Source organism: Colletotrichum graminicola (genome assembly GCF_000149035.1).
Source record: "Colletotrichum graminicola M1.001 genomic scaffold supercont1.4, whole genome shotgun sequence".
Classification (NCBI taxonomy): Eukaryota; Fungi; Ascomycota; class Sordariomycetes; order Glomerellales; family Glomerellaceae; genus Colletotrichum; species Colletotrichum graminicola.
The window spans coordinates 1,249,160-1,274,187 of record NW_007361008.1 but is presented as its reverse complement, the minus strand read 5'-3'; the positions used below and the strand labels follow the sequence as shown (position 1 = coordinate 1,274,187).

Genomic DNA, 25,028 nt, shown 5'->3' with positions numbered 1-25,028 from the left:
TTTTCGCTTGTTTTTTTTCTCTTCATCAGTGGTGGCGTCGTGATACCAAGGGAAGGGTACACAGGAGAGTGAGGGACACAGATGGCGCGGATAACGCGCACGCCTTTAAGATAAGACCAACCGCCCACGACTAGTAGAAAGTCGCAACGATACCTCATAAACGTGTAAACTCATCAACGTCGGTGTGCTTTAGTGTCGCATGATGGCTAATTCAATAGCCTCCGCCAGAGAGTACACTAAATGAATTGGCATATCCGGTTTTTGATTTTCATCCGAGAATTCTCGCTCCATCTAAGCTTTTTTATTTCGTCGTAGCGTACAAGTAAGATGTATAATACATGAATGTCTTGGAGAGAGTGCCCCTCAGCCACTCAGCGGAGGTAGTTCCTCCACCCGATCGTCTCCTCGATATCGCGCCCGATGGACTTCAAGTGCGCCCGCGGTACTTGGAACAGGTCCGTCTGCCGGTTACGGAACTGCGCCAGACCGGTGTCGCCGACGTGAGCTTGCTCCGACTGGGCGACATGCACGGCCACATCGTAACCGGCGCGAATACCACCCGTGACGCCGATGTTTGTATACGATCCGCCTGCAACGGCGAGCTTCCCGCCGTAGGCGGCGTACAGCTCGTCGTGGGCGCGGCGCATGCGTTCACCGTGGCCGACGTGGTGTTGCGGGATGCAATCCTTGGCGAACCTCGCAATGGCGAAGGCGGGCTGGGTCTTGGAGATGCCGAGGTGGCGTTCAAGAACAGATTTGGCCATCTCTATGCCCTCCTCCTCGGTCGGATGGGAGGCGTGCTGGTCCCAGTAGTGCCCGCCCATAAGGACGAAGAACTTGGTGCCTTCGGGTTCCGAGGGCGCACGAGGCACGACATCAGAGTCGAAGAAGACGCCGAGAAGGCCCTCCGGGTTCGAGTCGACGGCGCGCGGGACAAGGTAGCCGACGCCCGGGTGGGAGGCGTTCAAGCCGGGCTGCGGGTACCAGAGGTTGACGGCCATGATGGAGACATTGGGGGACCTGGCAAGGGAGGGGAGGGCGCTGTTGGTCGCGGCGGCCAGGGCGTTGCTGGTTGTTGTGGATATGACCTTGTCGAATCTCACCGGGGATTTGGAGGCCTTTGTCGAGAGCTGAGAGGGGGATGTTAGGCGACCGAGTACTGGACTACAAAAGAGGGGAAAATGGGATTGCTCACAGATATCTGAGCCGCCTCGTGATTGAAGCTTAGGTCCGTCACGGGCTCGCCCAATTTGAATATGACATTCTTCCTCTGTCTCAACCCTCTCTCGAGGGCGTTCGGCAGGTCGCTCAGCCCCTTTTTGAAGAACACCAGCTGGTCCTTCTGCGCGGCCCGCGCGTAGCCCTGCAGCTCCTGGTCCTTGGCCAACGTCTCGAGCAAGCCGGCCTCGCTGCGTGGGATGGTGACCCAGTCGTCGCGCTCCCCCTTTTGAAAGAAGCGCCACCACGGGCCAGGCATGAAGCTGCGCATGCTCAGCCGGTCGGCGTCGCCGCCCCAGATGCCGTGGATCATAGCCGAGGCCAGGTTGTCCGTCAACTCGGGGCGGCCAGTGGCGAAGCGGATGAAGTCGGTGACCGACATGTCGGCGGGAACGGGCTCTTTACGGGCCTTTGCGCGGCGCCAGAGAAGGGCCAGGAGGCCAGGGATGGCGCCCTTGAAGGCGGCCTCGCGGAACACGTTCTTCGGGTGCATGTGGACCAGATGGTCCGGGTAGTAGATGTAGCGAGGCGGGGACTTGATACCGAGGTACTCGCTCTGCATGTCGAGGTCTCTCATCTAGTTGGAGAAGCGTGTGGTCAGCAACAATGGTCCTTCAGCACTTGACTGCGGAAACAGACGTGGACTAACCAGATCAAAGAGGACGAAATCGTCGAACCTCCAGGTGTCCTTGCCCATCCCGCGCAGCGTCCGCGGCCCGCGCTCGAAGCGCACAGTGTTCTTCCGCCCATTCACTTCGACATCGACCTCCTGCGTATGGATCCACCCGCCCAGCCGGTTCGCCGCCTCGTACACGGTGATGTTGGACGTCTCGGGGAGCAGCTTCGCCAGGTAGTGCGCCGTCGTCAGGCCCGTGATGCCGCCGCCGATGACGGCAACCTCCTTCGGCACCCTTGCGTTATTCTTCGAGCGCGGCGCCGCATCGGGGCTCCAGTGCGGCGCTTCCTGGCGTCGCGCAGGGGAGCTCGTCGAGAATCGCGCCGTAGCAAGGAGGCCGCCAGCGGCGCCGGCACTGCATCGGGTGCTGCGAGTCGCTGCGCGGCAGAAGCGCTGCGAGTTGTAGGACCTCAGTAGAGCCATGAATGCATTGTAGATCTGTACGAGATCATCGAGTAGGGAGAGTAGAGGGAGAGCCTTATGAAAAGAAGAGAAATTGGGAGCGTCGGCCCTTCAGGTTGAATTGTTCGCGGTACAAAGTGGCGTCATGACATGGACTAGGGTCTCGCGGCGAACAGTGATCGGGGGTGGGGCATGAACCAAGAGAGCTCCCTGAATGCCCGCTTCGTTTCTCAGTCCATTGTAGCATTTGAGATGCCGTTTTGGCATGATCTAATCCTAATATTTTTCATTGTTTCTAATCTCTGAAAATGAGTAGGCCAAGCGCGAGTCAAAAGGTTTGATATATACTTATAGGCGGAACAGTACTGACACCGCGGTGGCTGAGTGATGACGCGCAGTATCTTGGACATGATACATAAAAGATGGGAACGTTAGGTGAGGCCAGACAAACAACTGCATTCTATGCCCCAAACGCTCTCGGGGACCGCTGTTTTGAAGTCCTCTGAGTCGTATCAGCTTGCCCGAAGCCACGTCTATAAATGATCGGAATCATTGCACCCGCAAACGCCAATAGTGCCATACCGCTTCGGCAATACATCGTCGTCCAAATTATCATACAAAAAGTCGCCACTTCCATCCCGCCAATGCCTCTCTGGTTTTCCGAAAGCCTGCTGGCGGCCACGAAATCGAGTGAGCCCGCAACCGTCCTCCAAGGGTATACCACAGTTCCGCTGCGAGACGCCATTCCACATTTGACCGACTCTTCACCCCATCCTCTCATTCTCTTAGTTGAGTCCTTCCATGGAGACAATGCTCGCCTAGCTGATAACTTCCTGAGCACTGGTCTGCTCCTGGCTGACAGCACCCCCCGACTCTGGGAGAATCACTTCTGCCTGAGCGTTCGAATCTACGAATTGACGCTCACTAACGTGATCGTTGTTCCCCTCGGCAGTCCAAACCTTGTCCTTAAAAACGCCCTGTTGACCTTCCTCGTGGGTGTACATGCAGTGAGGGTTCTTGCAAGGGTTGAATCTGCATTTGACCTTGACGTGTGTAAACTTGCAGCCCGCAGTCGTGCACCCAGCGCCGTTGCGACATAATGGCATTTCGGGATGCTTGAAGGGGCACCTCGGGTTCGTGCAGTTGGGAAAGAACTTGCAGTCTTGCTCGTTCTGATGGGCAAGTCTCGCCGCCGGGGATGGGTGACGACCGACACACTTGCGGTTTTTGCATGCAGCACCAAAGGTGCAAACATCGTTAATGTCGACGGTGGTGCCGGGTGGTGCTGCAGGAGATTGATGCGCAAACTTACAATCCCGGTTGGTGCAGTGCAGGTTGTACTTGCAGACGGTTTCGTCCGGGTTGGGAGCTTCGCGCTTCGGTTGCGACATATCAATATCGTCTCCTTCACCGCCTTCTCCCATTGCCGTGTCTTGTTTGTCTCTGGACTGGTGATGACGGTTTCCGAAACCGCCGCGAGAGTTCTGAGTCCGGTCAAATAGTGACTTGCCTCCGCGGCGTCCGCCTCGTCCACCAGACTGGTTCATAAGCTGTTGTTGGAGCTGAGACATCATTTGTGCTTGTTGCTCCATCATCGCCATGAGGTCCATCTGCGAAGGTTGTCCTTGCGGCGGCATCCCCCACGCGGCAGCCATGGGGTTCATCCCAGGCGGTCCTCCATGCTGACCGTTCATGCCTGCCATCGCATTCAGACCAGCTTGAATGTTGACACCACGGTTGTTCATCGATCGTCCGCCACGTCCCATGCCGCCTCTGGGGCCTGTGGGGGGTCCGCGGGCGTGCGAGTTGATTCTGTCGTTGCCACGAACACGGTGGAGAACTGAGTCGCCTGATCTGTCCATAGCCTTGGACATGTAGCCGAGCATGCGCTTCTCGCGGGCGCCTCCTCTCGGGTTGGGGCCGTTTCGCATGGAACGCGGGCCCGTCGGTCTGCGGCGAGTTAGTGGCTGATGAGCCGCATGGATTAGGGGGAAGACAAACGCGTTTAACTCATTTCCATCGTTCGCGCCCATATCAGTGTCGAAGTCGCCGTTCCCTTGGGACATGCCAGACATTGCATCACTGCCTGCCGGCTGGGAGCCGTTCAGTTGCGCATTGATATGTTCCGCTTGTTGAAACAACCATGCCGCGAAGTCGACGGCGCCAGGGTCTTCCGGACCGAGGCCGAGGAGGTCAGCTGCGAGCTCGGTGGCGATCTGCTCCTGCGTGCGACCATTGACGAGCATGAGAATGATGTATTCAACGAGCGCAGCGTCGTCGTCAGAGCCTGATGCCCAGCCGGCCTCGACGAGTTTTGGCTGAATGGCGGCGCTCAAGGCATCCGCGAGCGGGGTATTGAGAACGACCTGAACCGTCATTTTGATTGACGCCGGTGTGGCGAGTATCGCGTCAAGAAGCTGCGGGTGAGAACACGGGTCTTGGTTCGGCGGGGGTGGAGGAGAGCCGGAAGGCGAGACGCGTTGCTGGTCGGTAGTAAAATTCGACAAGGGCAGCGCCGGGGACTGCTGTCGGGGTTTCGGTGAGGAAAGCGCGCAGAAGGATCAGGCCACCTACGTTGGGGTATATAATAGGCAAGAAAACGTGTGGGGAAGAGATGACGTTGTAAGCCGACACAGTCAACAAAAAGAATGTTGTGTATGATGGAGGAAGTGAATGGAGATAGGTAAGTGAACCAGAGAACGGTCTGGGACATGACGGAGAATTCAGAGGGTGCTCCATAGCAGCGCTTCTGATTGGGTGAATGGCAAAGTGTCACGTGAGCTTTCTGCAGGTTGAAGGTGTGGTCGTCTCCTTCACCGGAGAAGGTTCAGGCGAATTCCAAGTGTGGCTTGACTAATTCAGGTACATTATTCAGCGCAACGGCGCTGCCTTCCAGCCTCTTTCCGACTACACTAAGCCAGTGCCGCACCTGGAGCCGCGAGCGACTGTGTGGATATAATTACAGTGAGGTGCCACAAGTCTCCTGACATATACACAGTATACATCTAAAGCACGACTTTATAATAAGTAATACTAAGCTAACTAGATATCTTAAAATTAAGAAAGAATACTTCCTAAATAGCCTTACTAAATCTCTATATATTTTATATCTAAATACTTATTTTACTTACTTATAAGAGTAAAAAAAAAAAAAAGTATAGTGTTTTTTACTTTCTAAAGATAGTAAGCTTATAGGGGATATATATAGTATAAATACTATATTTTCTTAAGGTAAAAGTAAAAAACCTAAACCTATTTATTTTAGACTTAATATATTTATTATTATATAAGTAGTATACTTTTAAAAATAGCATAATATAATTTATATACCTAAGTAACTATGTATAGCTTTTATAGTTTACTTTTATACCTAATATATTAAGATATAGTGTATTCTTTATAGTGAAGTTAAGGTGGCGCACTATAAGGTGTCAGGAGACTTGTGGCACCCTACTGTACATGACGTTGATGAATTATGGCCAAACATGGCTCTTTCGGCTTGCGCTTGGTGACACATGCAAGCAAACTCCTCCAGCTTTGTGGGCTATACGACAAGTTCGAAAGGCGTCAGTCAGTATGGCAGGTTTTGTGAGCTCCGTAGAAGGTCGGAATGATACCCCGTATCTTCGCCCACATCTAGCATGACAGCCCTCTGTTGGTCAGTAATAGTTGCAGATTTTATGGCCACTAGCCGAATGGCCGGCAGCTCGAGAAACAGTCGGCCTAAACCAATGACTGAGCCTCTTGGACGCGCGCACCTTTGCTCCACTTCGTCTGCAGCTTCCCTTGGTACATAATTCCCGAAGCCCAAGAGCGATCATGGCTCCATGAAAATGATACATGCTGTGTAGAATCAATTTTCTTCTGTCATCACAATCTGGTTGAAGTAATCCCAAGGACCTGGCAAGGACTAGGTATTATTCTGTGCGAAGTGTTGACATTGACGGGGGTGGGGTGTTAGTAATGTTACTCATCTGCATGTCTGCTGGGTGCTTGACTCTTGGCCCAGAATCCGGGCTCTTTACCTATGCAACTGGGACAGTTACTCTGCAGGAATGATACCTTGTTAAAAAGGCATGATCCTCTTGTGTCTTCTGGGTAACATTAAAGGAAGCAGCCGCTGAAAGCGACCGAACAATACACGCAAGAACGTGCATATTGCTGTTTGGAAAAGAGCCTCCTTACATTTTGCGGTGAGGCGTGCTATCTGACAGAGTTGGCCAGTGTGGGCGTGCCTTACCGCGAGAGTTGCCCATCAGGACCCCATCAGGACTCCATCATTTACTCCTGTTGCATTTTTTACGTTCGCTTGCGAGAGACTTGGAGAGGGCAGGCCACAGAGCCCGAGACAATTTGTATTGTCAAGGCGCAATACGGCCGCACTATTGAGGGTCGATTTGCCCATCCTCGACAGCAACGAGAGCCTACAATGGGGAAGAAAGGCCGAAGGCTAAGTGAAAGAGGCTCTGGAATACCAACAAGACGCAAACGTCACGAGAGTATCCATTGCGACGGCTTGCACCCATGGCGGAGCTGGCCCGGGCGGAGAAGCAGCATAAAGAAGAAGCGGGACCCAGAGAGCGGCGGTGGAGATTTGCGTGCTTCCCGGGAGGGCAGCCGAGAGGGGTCTTTATCCCGGTGCCCGGCCTACATAGGTACTTAGTATCCACTGCAGGCAACAGCCGCAAGCGCCTGATTGAAAGGGATGCTCTCTTCTCAGGTCCTGCATGTGGCGTTGAAGGATCAGATCTGCTAGGTAATTACCGAGTACTTATTTAGTCACCGACCAGGGTGGTGCATGCCCGAGGTTCGTCGGTGCCGCTGCCCGCCGCCACGACAGTTGGTTGGCGTTTGCTGGCTATGTACGACTCCTCCTCCCCCTTCCCCTCCTCGCCCAACGTTCTCCTTACCTTGGCTTTTTGCCATGAACCTCAGGGCGACCGACATTGGTGATCATCATTAATGGTCGCTCATAATATCCAGAACGATGCACAGACCTGGGCCCCTCTGGCCACTGCGAGAATTCATCTGCTTGCTTGCTATCCGTATTTGCCTACGATAAACCCCTATTGATCATCAGAGGGCTTTGTTTTGCGCCTTTGTGATTTGAGCTCGGCCACTTTCAAACCTTAAATATCATTGTCCTCGTTCCCACCTGGCCCTGCCGGCTGTTTCGAAACATTTTTTTTCGCCGCCATCTTCCATCTACGACCCTGCATTGTCATCGATAAACCACATCCGGGCTTGATACTACCATCATCACCCTGAGCCTCGAGTCATCTTGAAAGCTTATCCCTTGTCAGTTGCTCGTCAACAACAGATCACAGCCGAGCCTGTCATTTTGAATTATCAAGAATGGGAGGTTTGGGCAAAGGGTGAAGAATTTCAACACACTTAGTCGTACCATTTCCATTGCCTAGCTCAACACTATGGGTTGCGAGTTGCCCTACATAAGACCTGTTCGCCGGTCTACCAAGCCCCAAGTTCCAAGTTCTCAATCTTGTTTTCTTTTTTACGCCACTCCACCAGACCGGATCATCCCGAGGATCTCCCCCACGATCAACCAGCCCCCCTCCCCTCCGTCGATTAGCAAGTGGTGCCGGTTATCTATCAAGCTTCCCAGCTTGACGTAACGTTGCTCCGTGGCCGGCGGGCACATACAGTCGCACACTGCCAATTGGTCGGCCTGCTACCCAACCACCAACAGCCCATCTAGACTGGCTGCACGGTATCCTTGAAGGGAGGCAAAGAACGTCCACAGGCAACTGCTGCGTTCTCGTATGTCTTTCTTCTGCTGCAGGGCAAACACGGCCGCGCTTGCCCCCATTGTTTCTTAAGCAGCCTCGGCCCCCTAATTTCGACCAGGATATCTCTTTTCTTCCTCTTCGTTTCCCACACCAACCTTCCAACTTTGCTAATATGTTATCCTCTTTTCTACTCATCTCCCTCTCTCTCGCCCTAGACCAAGCCCACGCTGGTATCTGGCCGGCGCCTAAAAAGCTGTCTACTGGCAAAGATGTTCTGTTCATAAGCCAAACACTGGAAATTACATACAATGGAGGATCTGTACGCTGGCTCTCTTCTTCCAATCCCTCCCCCGTCGACGAGACACGACTTACTGAGAATTTATTCCACGCGCAGCTGCCCTACACATATGGTTACAACCCGGCCCCAGGATCGACCTTTGACAGCAAAGACATCGTGCAGGGTGGCGTATCACGCGCCATGGGTGCCATTTTCCAGCAGAACTTTGTTCCGTGGAAGTTTCATCAGAAAAATAGCGACTTCGAACCGGACATCTATGCGACAGACAAGAAATCGGTCAAGTCATTGCAGATCACCCAAACCGGCGAGGACGAGCCCTGCACGTTTAAGCCAGCTGCCGGCGATGTGGACGAGTCCTACGCTCTGAACATTACCGAGGACGGCTCAGCCACACTCGTGGCTAATTCTTCCACCGGTGTCCTGAGAGGGCTAGAGACATTTGTGCAACTCTTCTACCAGCACACGTCAGGAACTTCCTGGTACACCCCGCTGGCCCCTGTCGCCATCGAAGACGCGCCGGAATATCCCCACCGCGGGATTCTCTTGGATGTGGCGCGAAACTTCTTTCCAGTCCAAGACGTCCTGAGGGTGATAGACGCCATGTCATGGAATAAGCTCAACCGTATCCACATTCACGCCACGGACTCGCAGTCATGGCCGCTCGACATTCCTGCGATGCCGGACCTGTCTGCCAAGGGCGCCTACCGAAAGGGACTCTCCTACACACCCGAGGACCTGGCGAAGATCCAGGAATATGCAGTTCACCGAGGAATTGAGCCCATCATTGAGATTGACATGCCAGGCCACATTGGCTCTGTCTCCTTCGCATACCCGGAGCTGATCGTGGCCTACAACGAGAAGCCATACTACTGGTGGTGCGTGGAGCCGCCTTGCGGCGCCTTCAAGATGAACGACACCAGGGTGGATGAGTTCCTAGACAAGCTCTTTGATGACCTCCTGCCGAGGGTCAACCCCTACTCGGCATACTTTCACACTGGTGGCGACGAGCTGTACAATAATGATTCGATGCTGGACGAGGGAGTCAGATCCAACTCGAGCGACGTCTTGCAGCCCCTCTTGCAGAAATTCATGGACAAGAACCACGCCCGAGTTCGCAAGCATGGACTCGTGCCTTTTGTATGGGAGGAGATGCCGCTCCATTGGAACATCACGCTCGGAGACGACGTTGTCATCCAGTCATGGCTAGGGGGCGATTCTGTCAAGACTTTGACAAGCAGGGGCCATAAAGTGATTGACAGCAACTACAACTACTGGGTGAGTGTGCAAACCGTGACTTGGCGGGGTGATTGACTGACAAGATAGTACGCCGACTGCGGCCGAGGACACTGGCTGAACTTCGACAACGGAGCGGCTTTCGAGAACTTCTTCCCATTCGCCGACTGGTGCACGCCAGCGAAGGGATGGCGCCTCATGTACGCGCACGACCCGAGAGCCAAGCTCACCGACGAGGAGGCCGAGCTCGTGCTCGGAGGCGAGGTGGCCGCATGGAGCGAGACGATCGACCCCATCAGCATCGACGGGATCCTGTGGCCGAGGGCCAGCGCGGCCGGCGAAGTGTTGTGGTCGGGTCGGCGGGACGAGACGGGACAGAACAGAAGCCAGTACGATGCGGCACCGAGACTGGCCGAGTTCAGGGAGAGAATGGTTGCGCGGGGCGTGAGATCGGAGCCGGTGCAGATGACTTTCTGCACCCAAGGCGACCCGACCGAGTGCGCCTGGCCCATGTAAGGGCCTAGGTCGAGGAGTCACGAGGCAACTCGGACACTTGGTATATACTTTCCAGTACATTTCTTTAGATGGCCAGGCCTTGTGCACGACGCCCAATGACATTACATGAATGATCAACGGACCATGCAGGGAGCAGCGTGGGAAGCCGGGGGTTGTTCGCAAGTTACACTACGTACCTTGGGCACTCAACCGTCGAGCCAACAACCAAGCGCCGTCGGGACTCAGGGTCGGGCCCGTTGGACCAAAGGTTCGTCCGGATGTCCTGCGGAAGCTTGCGACAAAAAGACGACACAGGTAATCTCGACCCCTAGTAGGTAGAGTGAGTCGCCAAGTTGCGCGTGTAGGGACTCGGCATAAACGCCTGGTACGAGATGTGATGAATCAACCCAATGGCTTTCTGCTTTCTGAGAGTGGAGAGAGGCCGGAATGGATGGGTCCGAGCTGTCATCAGAACACGGCCTCACGGCTCAACTCAGCCCTCAAAACATCTGACATGAAAAATGAAGCCCGACGTCACTCGCCTCGGCAGTGAAAGGTAGCTGCGATGTGCTAATGTACACCGTACTATCCGTATAGGTACTACCGTATGTATGTGTACGGCGCTAGCGCGGGAGAAGGGGGGTTCCAGAAGGAGCCCCATTCGACGTTGGGAACAGTGAGGGAGGGGCCCATTTGCGGGGGAAGCTTGGAGTGGAGGCATGTGGGGACCGCGGTTGCAGCAGCTCAAGATTGATTGTTATTCCCCTTCTGGGTATTCAGATCGCGATGAAGACCCACCATGCCACCCTGTCTGTGTACCTACCGGTACTTACTGCGTAGTACCTTAACTTGGCTATGATAGGTTAGGATGTATCCGCAGGGGGACTGAAGGATACGCGGTGACGCCCTATCTACATAGCCCACTACGATTACTGAGTGTATTTGTTAGGGTTGTAAAAGCCCCGTCTCACAAGGAGAGACAAGGAGAGAGCTGATTTTGTACAGGGGCTTTCCATGTCGATTAAACAATGGCATCCATCTGTTTCGAGACAGGTCACAGGGTATGATACGAGGGAGGTTGTACGGATATGCCCGTATAAAAAAGACTGTAGCACAAGGTAGGTAAGTCTACCTACTTCCCTAGACAGAAAGAAGCTTTGCTGGGGCTCGCCAGGTAAAACCAGCGCACCGTGCGTAGCCGAGGTCTCGGTAGGTCCTTGGAGTCTATTCGTACCTACCTTGCAGCTATCTTCCGATGGGTTTTCTCCGCGCCATACTCCGTAGTGAGATGCCAATTCTCTGATGGAAAGAGACGGCGCAACGCATGCCGGCTTGGGTCTAGAATATGCTAACCTGGTGCAGATCAACCAAGATGTGCCCAAGTGTTTCGGCGCTGGACAGACAGCCGCGAGGCTCTCTTATTAGTTATTATTTTGTATTTTTATTTCCCCCCGCCCAATACATGTAGAGGGCGCCACTGGAAACGATCGATGATTGATGTGATTTGTTTTGAGCAGTCAGCAGTCTCATGGGTATCTGCTTTGAACCGTCTTGGCATACGCTCGTCGCCTTCTGGCGGTGGGTCCCACCTCGCTCGTCTTCCGTGCTCCTACGGATAGACCTGTCACCTACCTATCTCCCCGGAGCATGCATACCTGACCTCCTGATGGATCCCTACGGCCTGCTTCCGATAACTCCTCCCCGTAACCCAAGTACAACCTTCTGGACACCAAGTGTGGACAAGGAACCGGGACTCTGGAATCAGTGGGCTTGTTATTGGCTGCTGCTTTCAAACGGTGTGCAGTGTTTAACTCACTCGCTCGGTGCACACCTAGGTACTTAATGGCATCAGTCTCATCTTCCTGCCCTCGTAATTCAGATGATCATGCCCATTCGTCTACCTACCTACCTACCTACCTAGGTAGTTCGGATTCTTTTATCATTCCGTCCCTCCGTGGCATCCGGTCTTGTCCTGCCTACCTACTTCGTCCGCCGCTGCATCTTTCTTCTCTTGTGAGACTCGCTGCTTTCTTCCCCCACCATTGTGCCCGTCGACAGCCCACACACGGCATTTGCCTCAGGACCTTTCTTTCAACACAACCTAACTCGGCTCCGGCATTTACACGTCCTGGTCCTGCCAAACACTTGATTTGCATCTTTTGCAACCTCTTCGCCTCTCGTCTTCGCTCTTCTCGTGCGACCAACTCCGCCGAAAGCAACAAGTCCTGCGCCATCCAACTCTCGCCATGGGCTTGGGAGAGGACGTTCTCGAGTATGTCAACCTCAAGGTGGTTGTCATATTCGGCGTTGCGGCATGGTGGTTGTGGATCGCTGTTCGACGTTTCGATGAAACTATTCGACTGCGCCGTCTGGCGCCCGGTGTCCGTGGACAACCGCTTAAGGCTCACCTACCTGGTGGTAAGTGCCGTCTACTTGACTTGGACTGCTCACTGGCTGTGAGACGGACAAGTATACCGTTCTGGGCCATTGTTCACTTGCAAACCCCCCAGGCACCGACTTCATCTACAAGGCTGTCCGCGCGACCATGAAACACAAAAACGTCGAGTTCTGGACGGACAGGCTCTCCGCGGTAAAGGGATGGACCGGCGAGAGGAGGCTCCTCTTCGGCCTGCGCATTGTTTTCACCGCCGAGCCCGAAAACATCAAAGCCATCCTGGCCACTCAGTTCTCCGACTATGGCAAGGGCGAGCCTTTCCACCAGGAGTGGAACGAGTTCCTCGGCGACAGCATCTTCACCACCGACGGTGACCAGTGGCACGCCAGCCGTCAGCTCATCCGGCCACAGTTCATCAAAGATCGCGTCAGCGACCTGCACACCTTCGAGTCGCACATACAGATCCTGCTCAAGGCCATCGCCAATGGCGGCGCCCTCAACGGCGAGGACCAGCCCGTCAACATGGATACCGTAGACGGCAAAGTTCTCGATATTTCGGAGCTCTTATTCCGTTATACCCTCGACGTCGCTACCGACTTTCTTATGGGACAAGATGTGAAGTCGCTTTCGTACGTGCCCCCTATTCATATGTACCAACCGCATCCGGACTCTAGACTAACGCGGCCCTCTGTCTCTCAGAACCCCCAGACAGGAGTTCGCCGAAGCCTTCAACGAAGTGCAGCGAGTACAGAGCATCATCGCTCGCGCGGCGACGGCGAGGTTCCTTGTACCGCGCTTCTCGTTTCGCTCAGGTCTCAAGATTATCAACCGTTTCGTCAACGAGTTCATCGAAAGGGCACTCCGTCTCAGCCCCGAGGAACTCGCCTCCAAGACCAAGTCCGACCAAGGCTACACCTTTCTTCACGAGCTCGCCAGCTTCACCCGCGACCGCAAAGTCCTCCGCGACCAGATCGTTGCCGTGCTTCTCGCTGGTCGCGACACTACCGCCGCAGCCCTTTCCTGGACCCTCTACGAACTGGGCCACCACCCGGAAGCCGTTAGCAAGTTGCGCGCCGAGATCATTGAGCAGGTCGGCCTCGAGCGCGCCCCCACGTACGCCGACCTCAAGAACATGAAGTACCTCCAGAACGTCATGAACGAGACTCTGCGCCTGTACCCCGCGGTACCCTTCAATGTCCGTCTGGCCCTCAAGGACACAACCCTCCCTGTCGGCGGCGGTCCGGACGGCACGCTTCCCTTGGCCATCCTCAAGGACACACCGATCGGATACTCGACATTTATTATGCAGCGGCGCGAGGACCTATACCCGCCCGTATCCGAGACCTCCGCGCATCCGAGTGAGTTCTCGCCTGAGCGGTGGTTCAACTGGCAGCCCAAGCCGTGGACATACATCCCCTTCAACGGTGGCCCGCGTATATGCATTGGTCAGCAGTTCGCCCTGACCGAGATGGGCTACACGCTCTGCCGTTTGTTCCAGAATTTCGAGAGAGTTGAGAGTTACATGGATGCAATTGACGGCGGTGATCCGAAGCTCAAGGCCGAGATTGTATTGCAGCCTGGCGATGGCGTCAAAGTGGCTTTCTGGCGCGCTGGCAAGGCGTAAGCTAGATCGAGAAACCGAGAACCCTCATGGAAAAGACACTCTTTTTGCACGATGGCGACTTGTACAGAGGTGTCGGGAACGATAATCTCAACTGAGGGATCGATAATGGCAAGATAGTACCGACGGAGGTCGGCTCCAAACTGTTAACAAGTGTGACGACGACGATGACTATAGTAGACAGGCGATCACAACAATTGAGGAGGTTGAAATAAGCCTCCTCGACTGAACAAGTGGCACGGGACGATTCAGCCGCAAGCTGCCCACGTCTTGCTGCTCACGTGGTCCAGAATCGCTAGCAGACCGAGACGACCAGTGGAAGACAAAATGGCCGTAAGCAGATGGCCGGAACATCTGAATCGGTTGCCGCGTGCTGAGGTGAGCAGCCCTGACAGTGTAGGCTGACCGCTGATGTGCGTGGTTCCTCCAAGATAGGACGGAACGGTGCGTGATTGGTCCCTATGGCACAGCGTTGCAAGAGGATTATTGCACAGGTAGGAAGGCTTTTGAGGATGCGAACCGGTCGTGGGATATTGACAAGCACGGTGCATTCGCTCTAACTACCAGTTTGTTGGATAACGTAAGAAAAACCGGAATCTTCGTTCCAAGTACCAATAAATAACAACCAACCTGCAAAAGTTGACATTCTTCGTGCTGTTCATAACCAAGAGAGATCTTTGTCTATTCAGCTCTTATCCCCATTCTTTCCGTAACCGATGACCGGGTCACGAGGCATGCAATGCGAACGCGGCGTCTTATCAACATGCAACACCCTGCCCTGGAATGAAGTGACTATGAGAAGCAATGCCAAACTGCCCAAACAAAACAAAACAAAACAGGGCGATGCTCCACCAAATGACCATTCGAAAAAAAGAAGACGAACAAGAAGGAAATAAATCCGAATTCCGCGGACAAGAATAAGCGACGGACTCGGAATCAGGAAAGACGGAAGCTCTCCCTGATGGCGGCGCCCAAACGCTGGATGGCCTCGTCCATGTCCTTCTCGCTGGCCGAGGCAAAGGTGGCGCGGAAGAAGAGGTTCTTGAGCGGCGTGTCTTGCTCAGTGCGGAACCACGACCCGCGGGCGCAGAGGACGCCCTTGTCGATGCAGGAGTTGAAGATCTCCTCCTCGATCTCGAGCAGCGGGCGCGAGGGGCCGTCCGGGTGGGTGGAGTGATCAATCTCGAGCCACAACTATCACGGGAGTAAGTAAGTAAGTGGGGGGGGAAGATTTGTAGGAGCGTAACGAGAACAAGCCAGACGACGCATGGTTGTCTGGAAGGCGAGAATCAAGCGCCGGGGATAAAGAGGAATGGGGGGGGGGAGCAAACTCACAAACATGCCGGCTACAGGCGGCGTCCAGCTCACGATGGCACGGGGGAGATGTCTCTCGCAGGCGTCCAGGAGCCAGTCACGACGTTTCGTGTACTCCGTGCTCAGATTCATGAGCCACTGCAGGTACCCCTCGTGGCCCCATGCCTCGTCGAGCAGCTTCCACACGGCTATCTGCGAGAGGCCCGAAGGGCCCTGGTTGGCGACCTCGGCGTGGCGGATGAACCTCTCGATGACCTGGGCCGAGGCCGTCACCCACCCCAGCCGCGACCCCGGCATGAGGACCTTGGAGAAGGAGTCCATCCGCAGCACGCGGCCGTCCGTGTCCATGCTCAGCAGCGAGGGGATCAGCGTGCCGAGGAACTCGGTGACGGAGGCCGGGGGAGGCGCTGAGGGCGCGTCCGGGCCGGTGTAGGGCTGCATCTGGATGAAGTAGTAGGGCTCGTCCTCGATGATGTACAGGTCATGCTTCTGCGCCACGGCGTAGATGGCCCGCCTGCGCGCGGCGGACTGCGTCGCGCCCGTAGGGTTCTGGCCCGAGGGGACGGTGTACAACAGGTGGGGTTTCCGGCGGCCGCCTCGGGCCTCCGGGTCCCACCCGGTGAGGATTTCGTCCATGGCCTCGGGGAGCAGACCCTCGGCGTCGATGGGGACGCCGACGGCCTTGACGCCGAGCGGGCCGATGGTCTCGAGTGCCGTGGAGAAGCTGTACTCCTCGGTGAGGACCGAGTCCCCACGGTCCTTGTCGCAGAACATACGGAGTGTCTGCTCGAGGGCGGCGGTGCTGCCGACGGTCTGGCAGCATTGCCAGTCGGCGTAGGGAGGGCTGTAGACGAGCTCGGTGTGCTCGGTGACGAAGCGCATCATCTGCGCGGAGCCGGTGGACTGGGTGTAGTTGAGGGCGATGGAGAGGTCGTACTCTGCGCCGGGCTGCTCCGGGTCGCGGGTGTCGTACTTGCCGACGGTGAGGGTCTGGCCCGAGGCGATGGTCTCGGCTTCGGAGAAGTGCGGGGCCGTGGGAACCCGGAGCGAGAGCTCGGCGTAGGGGAAGTAGGCGCTCGAAGGGAGCCCTCCGCCGAGAGAGATAAGACCCGGTTTCTTGAGGTGGCGCGCGGCCTGTTTCAAGGAGCAAGGGTGCCGGGAGAGGGATTCCGGCGACAGGTGATCTGGAGGCGGTGAGTGAGGTGAGTGGGAGGAAGGAAAAGGGTGGATTAGCTTACGGTCCCAGCGCTTTGCTGCAGGCTTGCCAATGGCCTGGGGGTGAGAGTTAGCATGTTCGAAGTGAGCGTTATGAATTGGGGGGTGTTCAACATACGGGAGCCTTGAACATGTCACTGTCTGACGCCGCAGCCACGCCGGCTATCAGTTTGCCGGCTTTGGCCCTGCGTTCCCGGACGCCATCGAACGGCGAGGGCTCCTGTCTCTTCTCGAATGTGGCCTTCCTCTCGATGGGTGCGGCGTCCGCCACGGAGCGATCGCTGGACTTTGAGTGGAATGCCCGTTGGGCGAGGGTTACGGGAGTCACGGGGGCAGACCCCAGGCTCCGGAGCCGGAGGTCTGTAAGCCAAGCCGTCCGGGCGTTTGACTGGGAACGAGCGGCCCGCGGGAGAGAGCCATTGAGACCACGGCGAGCGGCTCTCGAGTACATGATTACCAGATTTGAGTTACTGGGGACGTGCTGGTGAGGGAGGTGCGAAAGTATATGAGGGTGTCTGGAGTCATGTCAAGACAATGCCGTTCAACGGGAATTCGAGATAAAGGGCGTAGGGCGTATCTGACACTCGAGGGGGTAGTGGGGCAGCCCGCAGCTACCCGCAGCTACCCATGCTTCCCCCGCATGGTGCTACTACTCGCCCGTGAGTTTTAGGTATTAGGGGTCCTCGACCGCTGCGGGCATAGTGGGAGGGAAACAGTCGACGCATACAATTATGACGTGTAGAAGGGAGCAGGAAGGGGAGACCACTAGCTAGCTTGTCCGGGAAGGGTAGCGCGATGGCGGTCCCGTAGGAAGTGGGCGACGGAGGGGCAGCTCGGAGCCGGGTGGGTCCGAATGTGCTTGTATACCTTGGTAGATACGGATAGTTTATGAGAGCCGCCGGATCCAGAACGTACGGCGTTCGTTCCGGATATTGAGGGGACAATGGCTTGGAAGCCCGAGATGGGTTGGCCGAAACATGCCGGGTAAATTCGTGGCACTGGGTCTGCAGTCAAGGACAATGGTGGCATCGGTCCTTTGACGGCGCAGAGAACTCTTTCGAGTCCATTGCCAGCACACCAAGACAGCCAAGACCAAAGGCAGCGCAAAGTAACGGCATCCTACCCTGGCCTCCGTGCATTACAGATCGTGTCGGTGAGGTGCCACTGTTGGCTGCGTGCGCCCCCATCCGAGACAACTGTCGCTCAAGCGTCACGAACCCCCGGCTGCTGGCATTCACGTGGAAGCCCTGAGAACACCGCCCCCCGGCCCCATGAACGATACGAGTCCTCGCGCCCTGAGCGCCGCGGCTGTTTGTTGGCCTCTTTTCCTGCCGCCTGACATTTTGTCAGAGATTAGATGGCGCCCCTTCGTACGGATAAAGTATTCGTCTTGCAGGTTTATTTACACCAAGCCGACGGGTCCAGAGCCAAGGCTTTGCGTCGGCTCCCAGCCACCCGCACCCGCCCATCCAACACCAGCCACCCTGTTTTTTTTTTGTTTTTTTTCCCCGATATTGCGCTCTCGACCAATCGCAAGCCGTGTATCCGTCCCAACCTCTCCCGATCTCAACTTTCCTCCCCGGGGAGCGGATCCGAGTTGGACGGACAACGCACAGGGGGGACGATTATTTGCTCTTCGTGTGCTGTACGCCAAACATGTCAATTTTCTCAATTTCCGTCTCCCGGCTGCCAAAACCCCACACCCTCCCAGCTTATCGGTCTAGTGTAGACGGCCCGCCGCCGCATGAGCTTGGGCTTCCAAGGCCCTTGGGGACCAAGAAGAAAAGAGCCCAAGAGCCTTGCACGGCCCGATGACGCTGCTGCAGCTGCCAGTGGCTGGATCCGCCAAGGAACAATGCAGAGCCATATAACTGCATCTGCCGCTGCCATCCATCACGGCCCGCCCGTGTGGTGTGCTTCGTTTTCCTCCTGCTCCTCCCTACTAACGCCTCGGTCTCTTTGTGTGTTAATCGAGTGCGACATACCACGGACTTACACGGTATCCTGGTTTGCTTCTTCTCGCCTGTGACGTCGTCAGCTCCTTGGGCCGTGACCAAATCACCCTCCCTTCCCCCCGATGGTCCGATTTGGAAGATAATATTTTCTTCAAGTGAGGGAGTTTCTTACCCCACCTCGCCATTCCTCTTGACTTGCGAGTCTTTTGTAATACTACATCCTACCTACTTGAATCGGTTGGCCCGGTGCGATCCCCATACGGATACACCCGTGTACCACACACACAGACACACACACACACACACACACACACACACACACACACACACACACACACACAATGCTCTTCCCAAGAAGACTACTCGCCGCCGCGGCGCTGGCAACGACGGCGTCGGCGCAGACATATTCGTCGTGCAACCCCCTCCACCAAAGTAAGTCGTAGTCTTACCGGTCGTCACAACACGAACCCTCCCCACCCTGTTGGGTTGTTGCTTGTATCTGTGTACTAACGAGCCACCTCGCCCTAGCAACATGTCCCGCAGACACGGCCCTTGGCATGGCCATCCACGTCGATTTCACCCAGGGCGCCGTCAACTCATTCGCGGCCTCTGGAAACCCTACATACGGCAGCGACGGCGTCACCTTCACCGTCGCTGCCTCCGGCCAGGCGCCCCAACTCATGTCGCTCTTCTACATCATGTTCGGCCGCGTCGAGATCACACTCAAGGCCGCGACGGGCGCGGGCATTGTCAGCTCCCTGGTCCTGCAGTCTGACACTCTCGATGAGATCGATCTGGAGTGGCTCGGTGCCGACCCGACCGAGGTGCAGTCCAACTACTTCGGCAAGGGTGACGTGACGACGTACAACCGCGGGCAGTTTCACCAGACAGACAACAACCAGGACAAGTTCATGAAGTACACCATCGACTGGACCTCGGAGCGCATCGTCTTCTCCGTCGACGGCACCATCGTCCGCACCCTCACCGAGGCCGAGGCCGACGAGAACCAGTACCCGCAGACGCCGATGCAGGTCAAGTTCGGCGCCTGGTCGGGTGGCGACCCGGCCAACGCACCCGGCACTATTGACTGGGCCCGCGGGCCGACAGACTTCAGCAAGGGGCCCTTCCATATGGTCGTCAAGGACATCTCCATCACCGACTACTCGACCGGCAAGGAGTACAAGTACACCGGCACCTCGGGCAACTGGGACTCTATTCAGGCCGTCGGCGGCCAGATCAACGGGAACCTCGGCAAGGCGCGCCAGGTCACGTACACGGCCACCGCTGCCGCCGACACGGGCTCGCCCGCGCCGACAGTGCCGAGGGGTGGTATCGGCGCCGACGAGTCCGCCACTGCGACGCAGACCGGCTGGCCGTGGGTTGCCAGCGCGAGGCCGACTGGCGGCTCCGTCCCGGACGGCTGGCGCATGAACTCCGAGGGCAAAATAATCCCGGACGGCGCCGGGACCTCAGTACGCCCTCAGTGCTTGGCCGTGTTGGCGTCTCTTGTTCTTGGTGCTGTCGCAGTACTTGGGCGGTAACGATGAGCGAAACCCGTTGGAAGAGAATTCCCGACAGATGAGAGAGGGACGAATACCTGGCCAATGGTTTGCAAGGTTTTTTTTTTACCGTTTATTTTCATCAATTTTTTTTTTTAACTCTGGCAGAGAACGTATAACAACAACGGCTCGAGGCACATTCTGGACAGCTCTTTGCATAACAACGGCGTTTTTGTTTTTGGGGCTTTTCTGTTCTTTGGGAGCATCAATGGGGGTCGGTTGTGCACTGAGCGGAACCACTGGAGGAATCCGCGCAGATGGATAAAATAGACACAGTGTATTATGTGTGGCCCTCTCAGCGAAGAGAAGACCTCATGATGTGTTTGTACAATTGAGTTAACAATGAAATCAACTGCCTTCCCGACACATTGTGTATGCCAAGGTGTATCGGGGCTTGTGGCGCTAGAAGATGATTGAGGCTCATTCATATCCCTGACTTTGGCGAATTCGAGCATCCAATCATATTAACCGGCGTTGTGGCAGAGTGGTCTAATGCGCAAGACTAGAAATCTTGTTCCTTCGGGAGCGTCTGTTCGAATCAGGCCAACGTCGATTATTTTGTCCTCATGAGCTGCATTTCCGATTGATGTCTTGCTTGTTTGTATCCTCGTTTTGCCGCCCGGCATCTTTCGTCGCCAGAACAGTCGGTAATGTTATCCATGTCATCGAGGGCGTTTAATACCGGCCGCCACGCTCTCTTTTGCTGTCCCCCTTCGGATTCTTTACACTACCTTTCTTCTTTTTGACAGGTCGATAGGAGAACACAAATGCACCCAACCTCTGGACGCTACCCAGCATGAAAAAAAAAAAAAAGGTGAGAGTCTCCACGATACAGACTAACAGATGTGAACCGACTCTCTATTGTTGTCGCTGCAATGTGCCTTGAGTGATGATTGATCATCCTCTTGACTGCACTTGACATGCCAGGATTCCATCTTATTCCCCTCCTCAGTTGTTTATTGTACGCTGAACATCTATATGTTAGGTGGGCAGCATCTGAAATTTGCTGCAGCAATATTCCCGTCCGACAGGACTTTCCATCCCGTACATCTGCCTGGAATAAACTCACTGGGAGAAAGACAGGATAGGATAGCATGACACAGCGGTGTCAGCAAGGAGACATGAAGGCTGTCTCCTAGTTACATGCCAAGGGTGGCCTTGCTGCATGGAACGTTGCACCTCAAATTTGAATACTAGTCATAACCTCAGAATACAGGCTAGTCACGCACAACGCAGGCCTAGCCCATTGCAACCAAAAGTCAAGGAACAACATACATCGCATGCCTACATGCCCGAAATGTCAGAGTTACTGTATTCGCTGTTTTGGAATTAACTAAACTGATCTAGTCTGCCGGGGGCTGTATGCGGCTCTATAGCAAGCGGAAAAGACGAAAAAAAAAGAGCGGCCAGCGGCAAAGAGGGTCTCTAAGCTCGCCGATTTTGAAGAAAGCTCTGTTTATCTCTGTGGCACTTCCTTTTCCCTCGCGCTGTATACATGGGACATCTCGACTGTGCCGCCGCCGTCACCTGTTTTATGCTTTCCTCCCGCCATCGTAAATGCACAACGCCAAATAGCGAACTGAGGGCTTGCTGGCAGTCCGATCTCGGACTCTGCAGTCTGTTGGCGCTTGGAGTCGAAATGCTGAAATATCGAAATGCTTTTGGTACAAACAAATACAGTAATAAATATTGCCGAGTGACGAAAGGCTGGTGCAGTAAAGAACCCGAACGCCGGGATCAAAATTCCCAGTCATCATCTTCAACGGACTTGATAGCCCAGCTGAACTTGTCACGGAGCGTCTTCGAAAAGAACTTCTCAATAGGAACGTCGAACTTCTTTGCGAAGACGACAGTAAGGCGAGGGTCAATGTAGTTCTGACTTTCGTTAGTAGCTATCCAGTCTCCAAAATATTGTCCACAAACACTTACAATCTTAGAGGTGCTCAAGGCGACCTCCTTGTTACCATCACGATCAGCAGCCTGTAGCTCCAAGGTCTTGACTCTGTCGTCAAACTTCTTCACCTGTTCGTCGAGTTTCTCGATTGAGGGACTCCGGCCTTCCGGCTCCACCTTCTTCGACTTGTTCTCCTTCTTGAACTTCGCCGCAAGTTCATCTGCTGCCTTGAGACGCTCCTTAAGCTCCTTGTCGGGGAACGGCTTCTCTCCTTCAGCGAGGCGTTTCTCATTATCCTTCTCAAACTTCTTCGTGATCTTGCTACGCTGCTCTTCCACCAAGAATTTCTGGTGTTCAAGAATCCATTCGTCGGTCAAGTCCTCCGGACGAGCGAAGAAGTCTGCGCCCTTCTTCTTCTTCACCTTACTGTCCACCTGAAGCATCATCATTTTCGTCCGCCATTGCTGGTATCGAAGACCCTTGATACGATCACCGAGCTTCTCCATCTGAGCCTCATGGGCGGCACCCACAGTGCGCTTGTGGTTGCAAAGGATGGCGACCTCACGGTTGCAGTCGTTGTAGAGCTTGACCTTCTCCGCGATCGTCAAGTTCTTGTGATCAACCAGCTTTTGAAGGAGGTTGGACATGGTGAAGGATGCGTTATAGGTACGGAATACCTTCGCTGTCAGACCCGGCATGTAATTCTTGAGGTGGTTGTTGAGCTGCGTCGTAGTCAGGCGGTCGAAGATGTCGTCGCCGTCTGTCTTTGGCGGCTTCTTGAAGAGCTTGAGGTTCTTAAAAACCTGCTTTTCGACCGTGACCTCGTCGTAGAACCGAATACTGTCCTTTCCGAGGAAGTCGAAGATGACGGTGTTGGGTTCTCGCAGGGTGATGTGCTCATACTTGAGGGAGCAGCAACCGACGGTTTCAGCTTCGTTCTCGGCGTCCTTTTCGTTGCCAGCTCTGAGAGCGAACTTGTCGATCAGGTACACGGCCGTGGCTCTCTGTCGGTCAGCCATAATCTCGCTCTTGAGATCCTTGGTGTAATCTCTGCGAATCTTGTCGATGTGCTTCTTCAGCTCGCGCGCCTTCTCGAACTTCTTCATGTCACTCTGACCCTTGATGGCGCTGGCGGCACCCAGCATCACGTACTTGTAAGCGCCGTTAATGTTTTCCTGCCACATAGCCAACCAAGTAGCCTTGTTGTCGTGGACAACCGCTTTCCACTTGTGGCCCTTGGGGGGTTCCGGAACCTTGGCATCCTTGCCAATGTTGATGGTAATTTGCTCAGGATACACTCTCTTCTTGAGCTTTCCGGTCTTTGGGTGTTCGCCACGGCCGCGGAAGAGACTCGGAGGTTCGACACGGAAGTTGCCAACCTTTTCCTTGCGTCCGTCCCACTTGCAGTACATAAACGGGGCCTCCAATTCGTCCTTCTCAGCCTTTGCCGCCTTCTTCTCCGCCGCGGACCGGTTCTTTCTGATGGCGCTCTGCTGCTCGTAGTATTGGAAGATTTGCTCAAAGTTCATCTTGGAGAACTCTCTGATGTCGACCTTGTTGCCCTGTTTGTCAGTCGCGTGGCCTGACTCCTTCAGGACAGCCTTGAAATCATCAAAGAAATTCTTTTGGAATACAGGGTTGTCGACGTTGTGCTTGGAGTTCAGCATGGCCCCAAAGAAGCCGGCAACTTCCTCGGCTTCAATTGGAAGGTTGACTGGCTTTCCATCGTAGACCAGTTTGACATTCTTTGGAAGGGGCTGGTACTCGGGCGGGAACATGACTCCGTTGTGTTCCAATGTGGTCCACTTGACGCTGTCATCCTCCTTCTTGGGATCCTTCCACCACTCGTACTCCTCCTCTTCGTCTTCCTCGGGGGCCTCGCTCTCTTGCTTGGCTTTTGCGGCAGCCTTACCTTTTGCCACTGTAGCCTTGGCTGGGGTGGCCCTCTTGGCTGCCTTTTTCGCAATGGGCTCATCGGAATCTGATTCAGCCTTCACGCCGTTCGGCCTTTTCTTGGTAGACCCGGCGCCGTTCGATTGGCGCTTCTTGATCGCTGACTTGGCCAAAGGCTCGTCGTCGGATGATTCGTCCTTGACAGGTTTTTTCGGCGTAGCCTTCTTTGCCTTAGCCTCGTTGGCACGGATGCTGCGAGCTTCCTTGGCGGCTGCCTTCTCGATGTCGGCCTTCTTCTTTGCAAGCCTGGCACCCAAGGGCTGGTCATCGTCGGAGGATTCGTCGGGGAGAGCCGTCTCCTTGTACGAAGGAGGTAGGTTCTTACCCCTCCTTGAGGTGAGCGGCTCATCATCCGAATCTGTCTCTGGTGCCTTGGTCTTCGTCTTTTGTCGCTTGGCCTGAGAGCACACCATCAGCCTCGGACTCCGCCACAACCTGCCTACCATATACAACCTACCAGAGGGGCGTCATCGTCGCTTTCGCTTTCGTCCTTGTAATTGACCTTGGGCAAAGATGAACGTGACTTCCGCTTGCCGTTCGTAGATGGGCCATCGACATCCATAGTATCGTCGTCCACAGGGCCATGGCGGATGGAGAGCCCAGGCGGGGCCGCTCTTGCCTTGGATGCGGTTCTGTCCATGTCGATGTCGTCGGCTTTCGAAATTCTCGATGCAGAAACTACAATGAGGGAGTTAGAAAGTGGTTAAATTTTTCTTGGTGGTTCCGCAGGCACAGTCGAGATTGAGGGCAAGGCACGCGACGAGTCAGGTACTTGGGGTTGTGATTCGCCGTGGAGAGAGAGAAAGAGAGGGAAAAAGTGACACGTCTGGCGTAAAGTGGCAGACGCGAAAGGTAAAGCGTCCGAAAGCGCTGAAAGTTTAAGATGGGTTCTTAGCGCACTTACCGTGTCCGTTAGACCTCGCAAGAGGTGCGTCGTCGTCGGAAGAGCTCATTGTGAGGGCGAAAGGTATAGGTTCGCGACGTTTATGGACGGTTAAGTAAGAACTGAATCGCAAAGTGCAAAACCGGGGCCTTGTGGAGCAGAAAAAGTTG

At 55.1% G+C, this 25,028-nt stretch overlaps 8 protein-coding genes and 1 non-coding gene across 9 annotated transcripts; 5 read left to right on the top strand and 4 right to left on the bottom strand.

Annotated features, from left to right (window-relative positions):
* Positions 1-371: 371 nt before the first annotated feature.
* Positions 372-2,317, bottom strand: GLRG_01680 (protoporphyrinogen oxidase; the record flags this gene model as incomplete). Its single annotated transcript, XM_008092365.1, has 3 exons — positions 372-1,130; positions 1,196-1,795; positions 1,868-2,317. The coding sequence occupies 3 exons, from the start codon at positions 2,315-2,317 to the stop codon at positions 372-374; spliced, it is 1,809 nt and encodes a 602-aa protein (XP_008090556.1).
* A 797-nt stretch (positions 2,318-3,114) lies between these two features.
* Positions 3,115-4,674, bottom strand: GLRG_01679 (uncharacterized protein; the record flags this gene model as incomplete). The annotated part of the gene is made up of 2 exons (XM_008092364.1): positions 3,115-4,246; positions 4,298-4,674. 2 exons carry the CDS (start codon positions 4,672-4,674, stop codon positions 3,115-3,117), a joined length of 1,509 nt encoding a protein of 502 aa, XP_008090555.1.
* Positions 4,675-8,215: 3,541 nt separating this feature from the next.
* Positions 8,216-10,090, top strand: GLRG_01678 (glycosyl hydrolase family 20; the record flags this gene model as incomplete). Its single annotated transcript, XM_008092363.1, has 2 exons — positions 8,216-9,616; positions 9,665-10,090. The coding sequence occupies 2 exons, from the start codon at positions 8,216-8,218 to the stop codon at positions 10,088-10,090; spliced, it is 1,827 nt and encodes a 608-aa protein (XP_008090554.1).
* Positions 10,091-10,590: 500 nt separating this feature from the next.
* On the top strand, positions 10,591-10,823 carry GLRG_01677 (uncharacterized protein; the record flags this gene model as incomplete). Its single annotated transcript, XM_008092362.1, has 2 exons — positions 10,591-10,625; positions 10,667-10,823. 2 exons carry the CDS (start codon positions 10,591-10,593, stop codon positions 10,821-10,823), a joined length of 192 nt encoding a protein of 63 aa, XP_008090553.1.
* A 1,492-nt stretch (positions 10,824-12,315) lies between these two features.
* On the top strand, positions 12,316-14,088 carry GLRG_01676 (cytochrome P450; the record flags this gene model as incomplete). The annotated part of the gene is made up of 3 exons (XM_008092361.1): positions 12,316-12,487; positions 12,580-13,093; positions 13,164-14,088. 3 exons carry the CDS (start codon positions 12,316-12,318, stop codon positions 14,086-14,088), a joined length of 1,611 nt encoding a protein of 536 aa, XP_008090552.1.
* A 933-nt stretch (positions 14,089-15,021) lies between these two features.
* Positions 15,022-17,065, bottom strand: GLRG_01675 (aromatic amino acid aminotransferase; the record flags this gene model as incomplete). Its single annotated transcript, XM_008092360.1, has 4 exons — positions 15,022-15,279; positions 15,421-16,583; positions 16,638-16,671; positions 16,733-17,065. The coding sequence occupies 4 exons, from the start codon at positions 17,063-17,065 to the stop codon at positions 15,022-15,024; spliced, it is 1,788 nt and encodes a 595-aa protein (XP_008090551.1).
* Positions 17,066-18,910: 1,845 nt separating this feature from the next.
* GLRG_01674 (glycosyl hydrolase family 16) lies at positions 18,911-20,110 on the top strand (the record flags this gene model as incomplete). The annotated part of the gene is made up of 2 exons (XM_008092359.1): positions 18,911-19,001; positions 19,098-20,110. The coding sequence occupies 2 exons, from the start codon at positions 18,911-18,913 to the stop codon at positions 20,108-20,110; spliced, it is 1,104 nt and encodes a 367-aa protein (XP_008090550.1).
* A 488-nt stretch (positions 20,111-20,598) lies between these two features.
* GLRG_13053 lies at positions 20,599-20,680 on the top strand. The gene has a single exon. It is a non-coding gene; the product is annotated as a tRNA-Ser (tRNA).
* Positions 20,681-21,865: 1,185 nt separating this feature from the next.
* Positions 21,866-24,928, bottom strand: GLRG_01673 (eukaryotic DNA topoisomerase I; the record flags this gene model as incomplete). The annotated part of the gene is made up of 4 exons (XM_008092358.1): positions 21,866-22,003; positions 22,058-24,373; positions 24,433-24,653; positions 24,880-24,928. 4 exons carry the CDS (start codon positions 24,926-24,928, stop codon positions 21,866-21,868), a joined length of 2,724 nt encoding a protein of 907 aa, XP_008090549.1.
* Between the last annotated feature and the right edge of the window lie 100 nt (positions 24,929-25,028).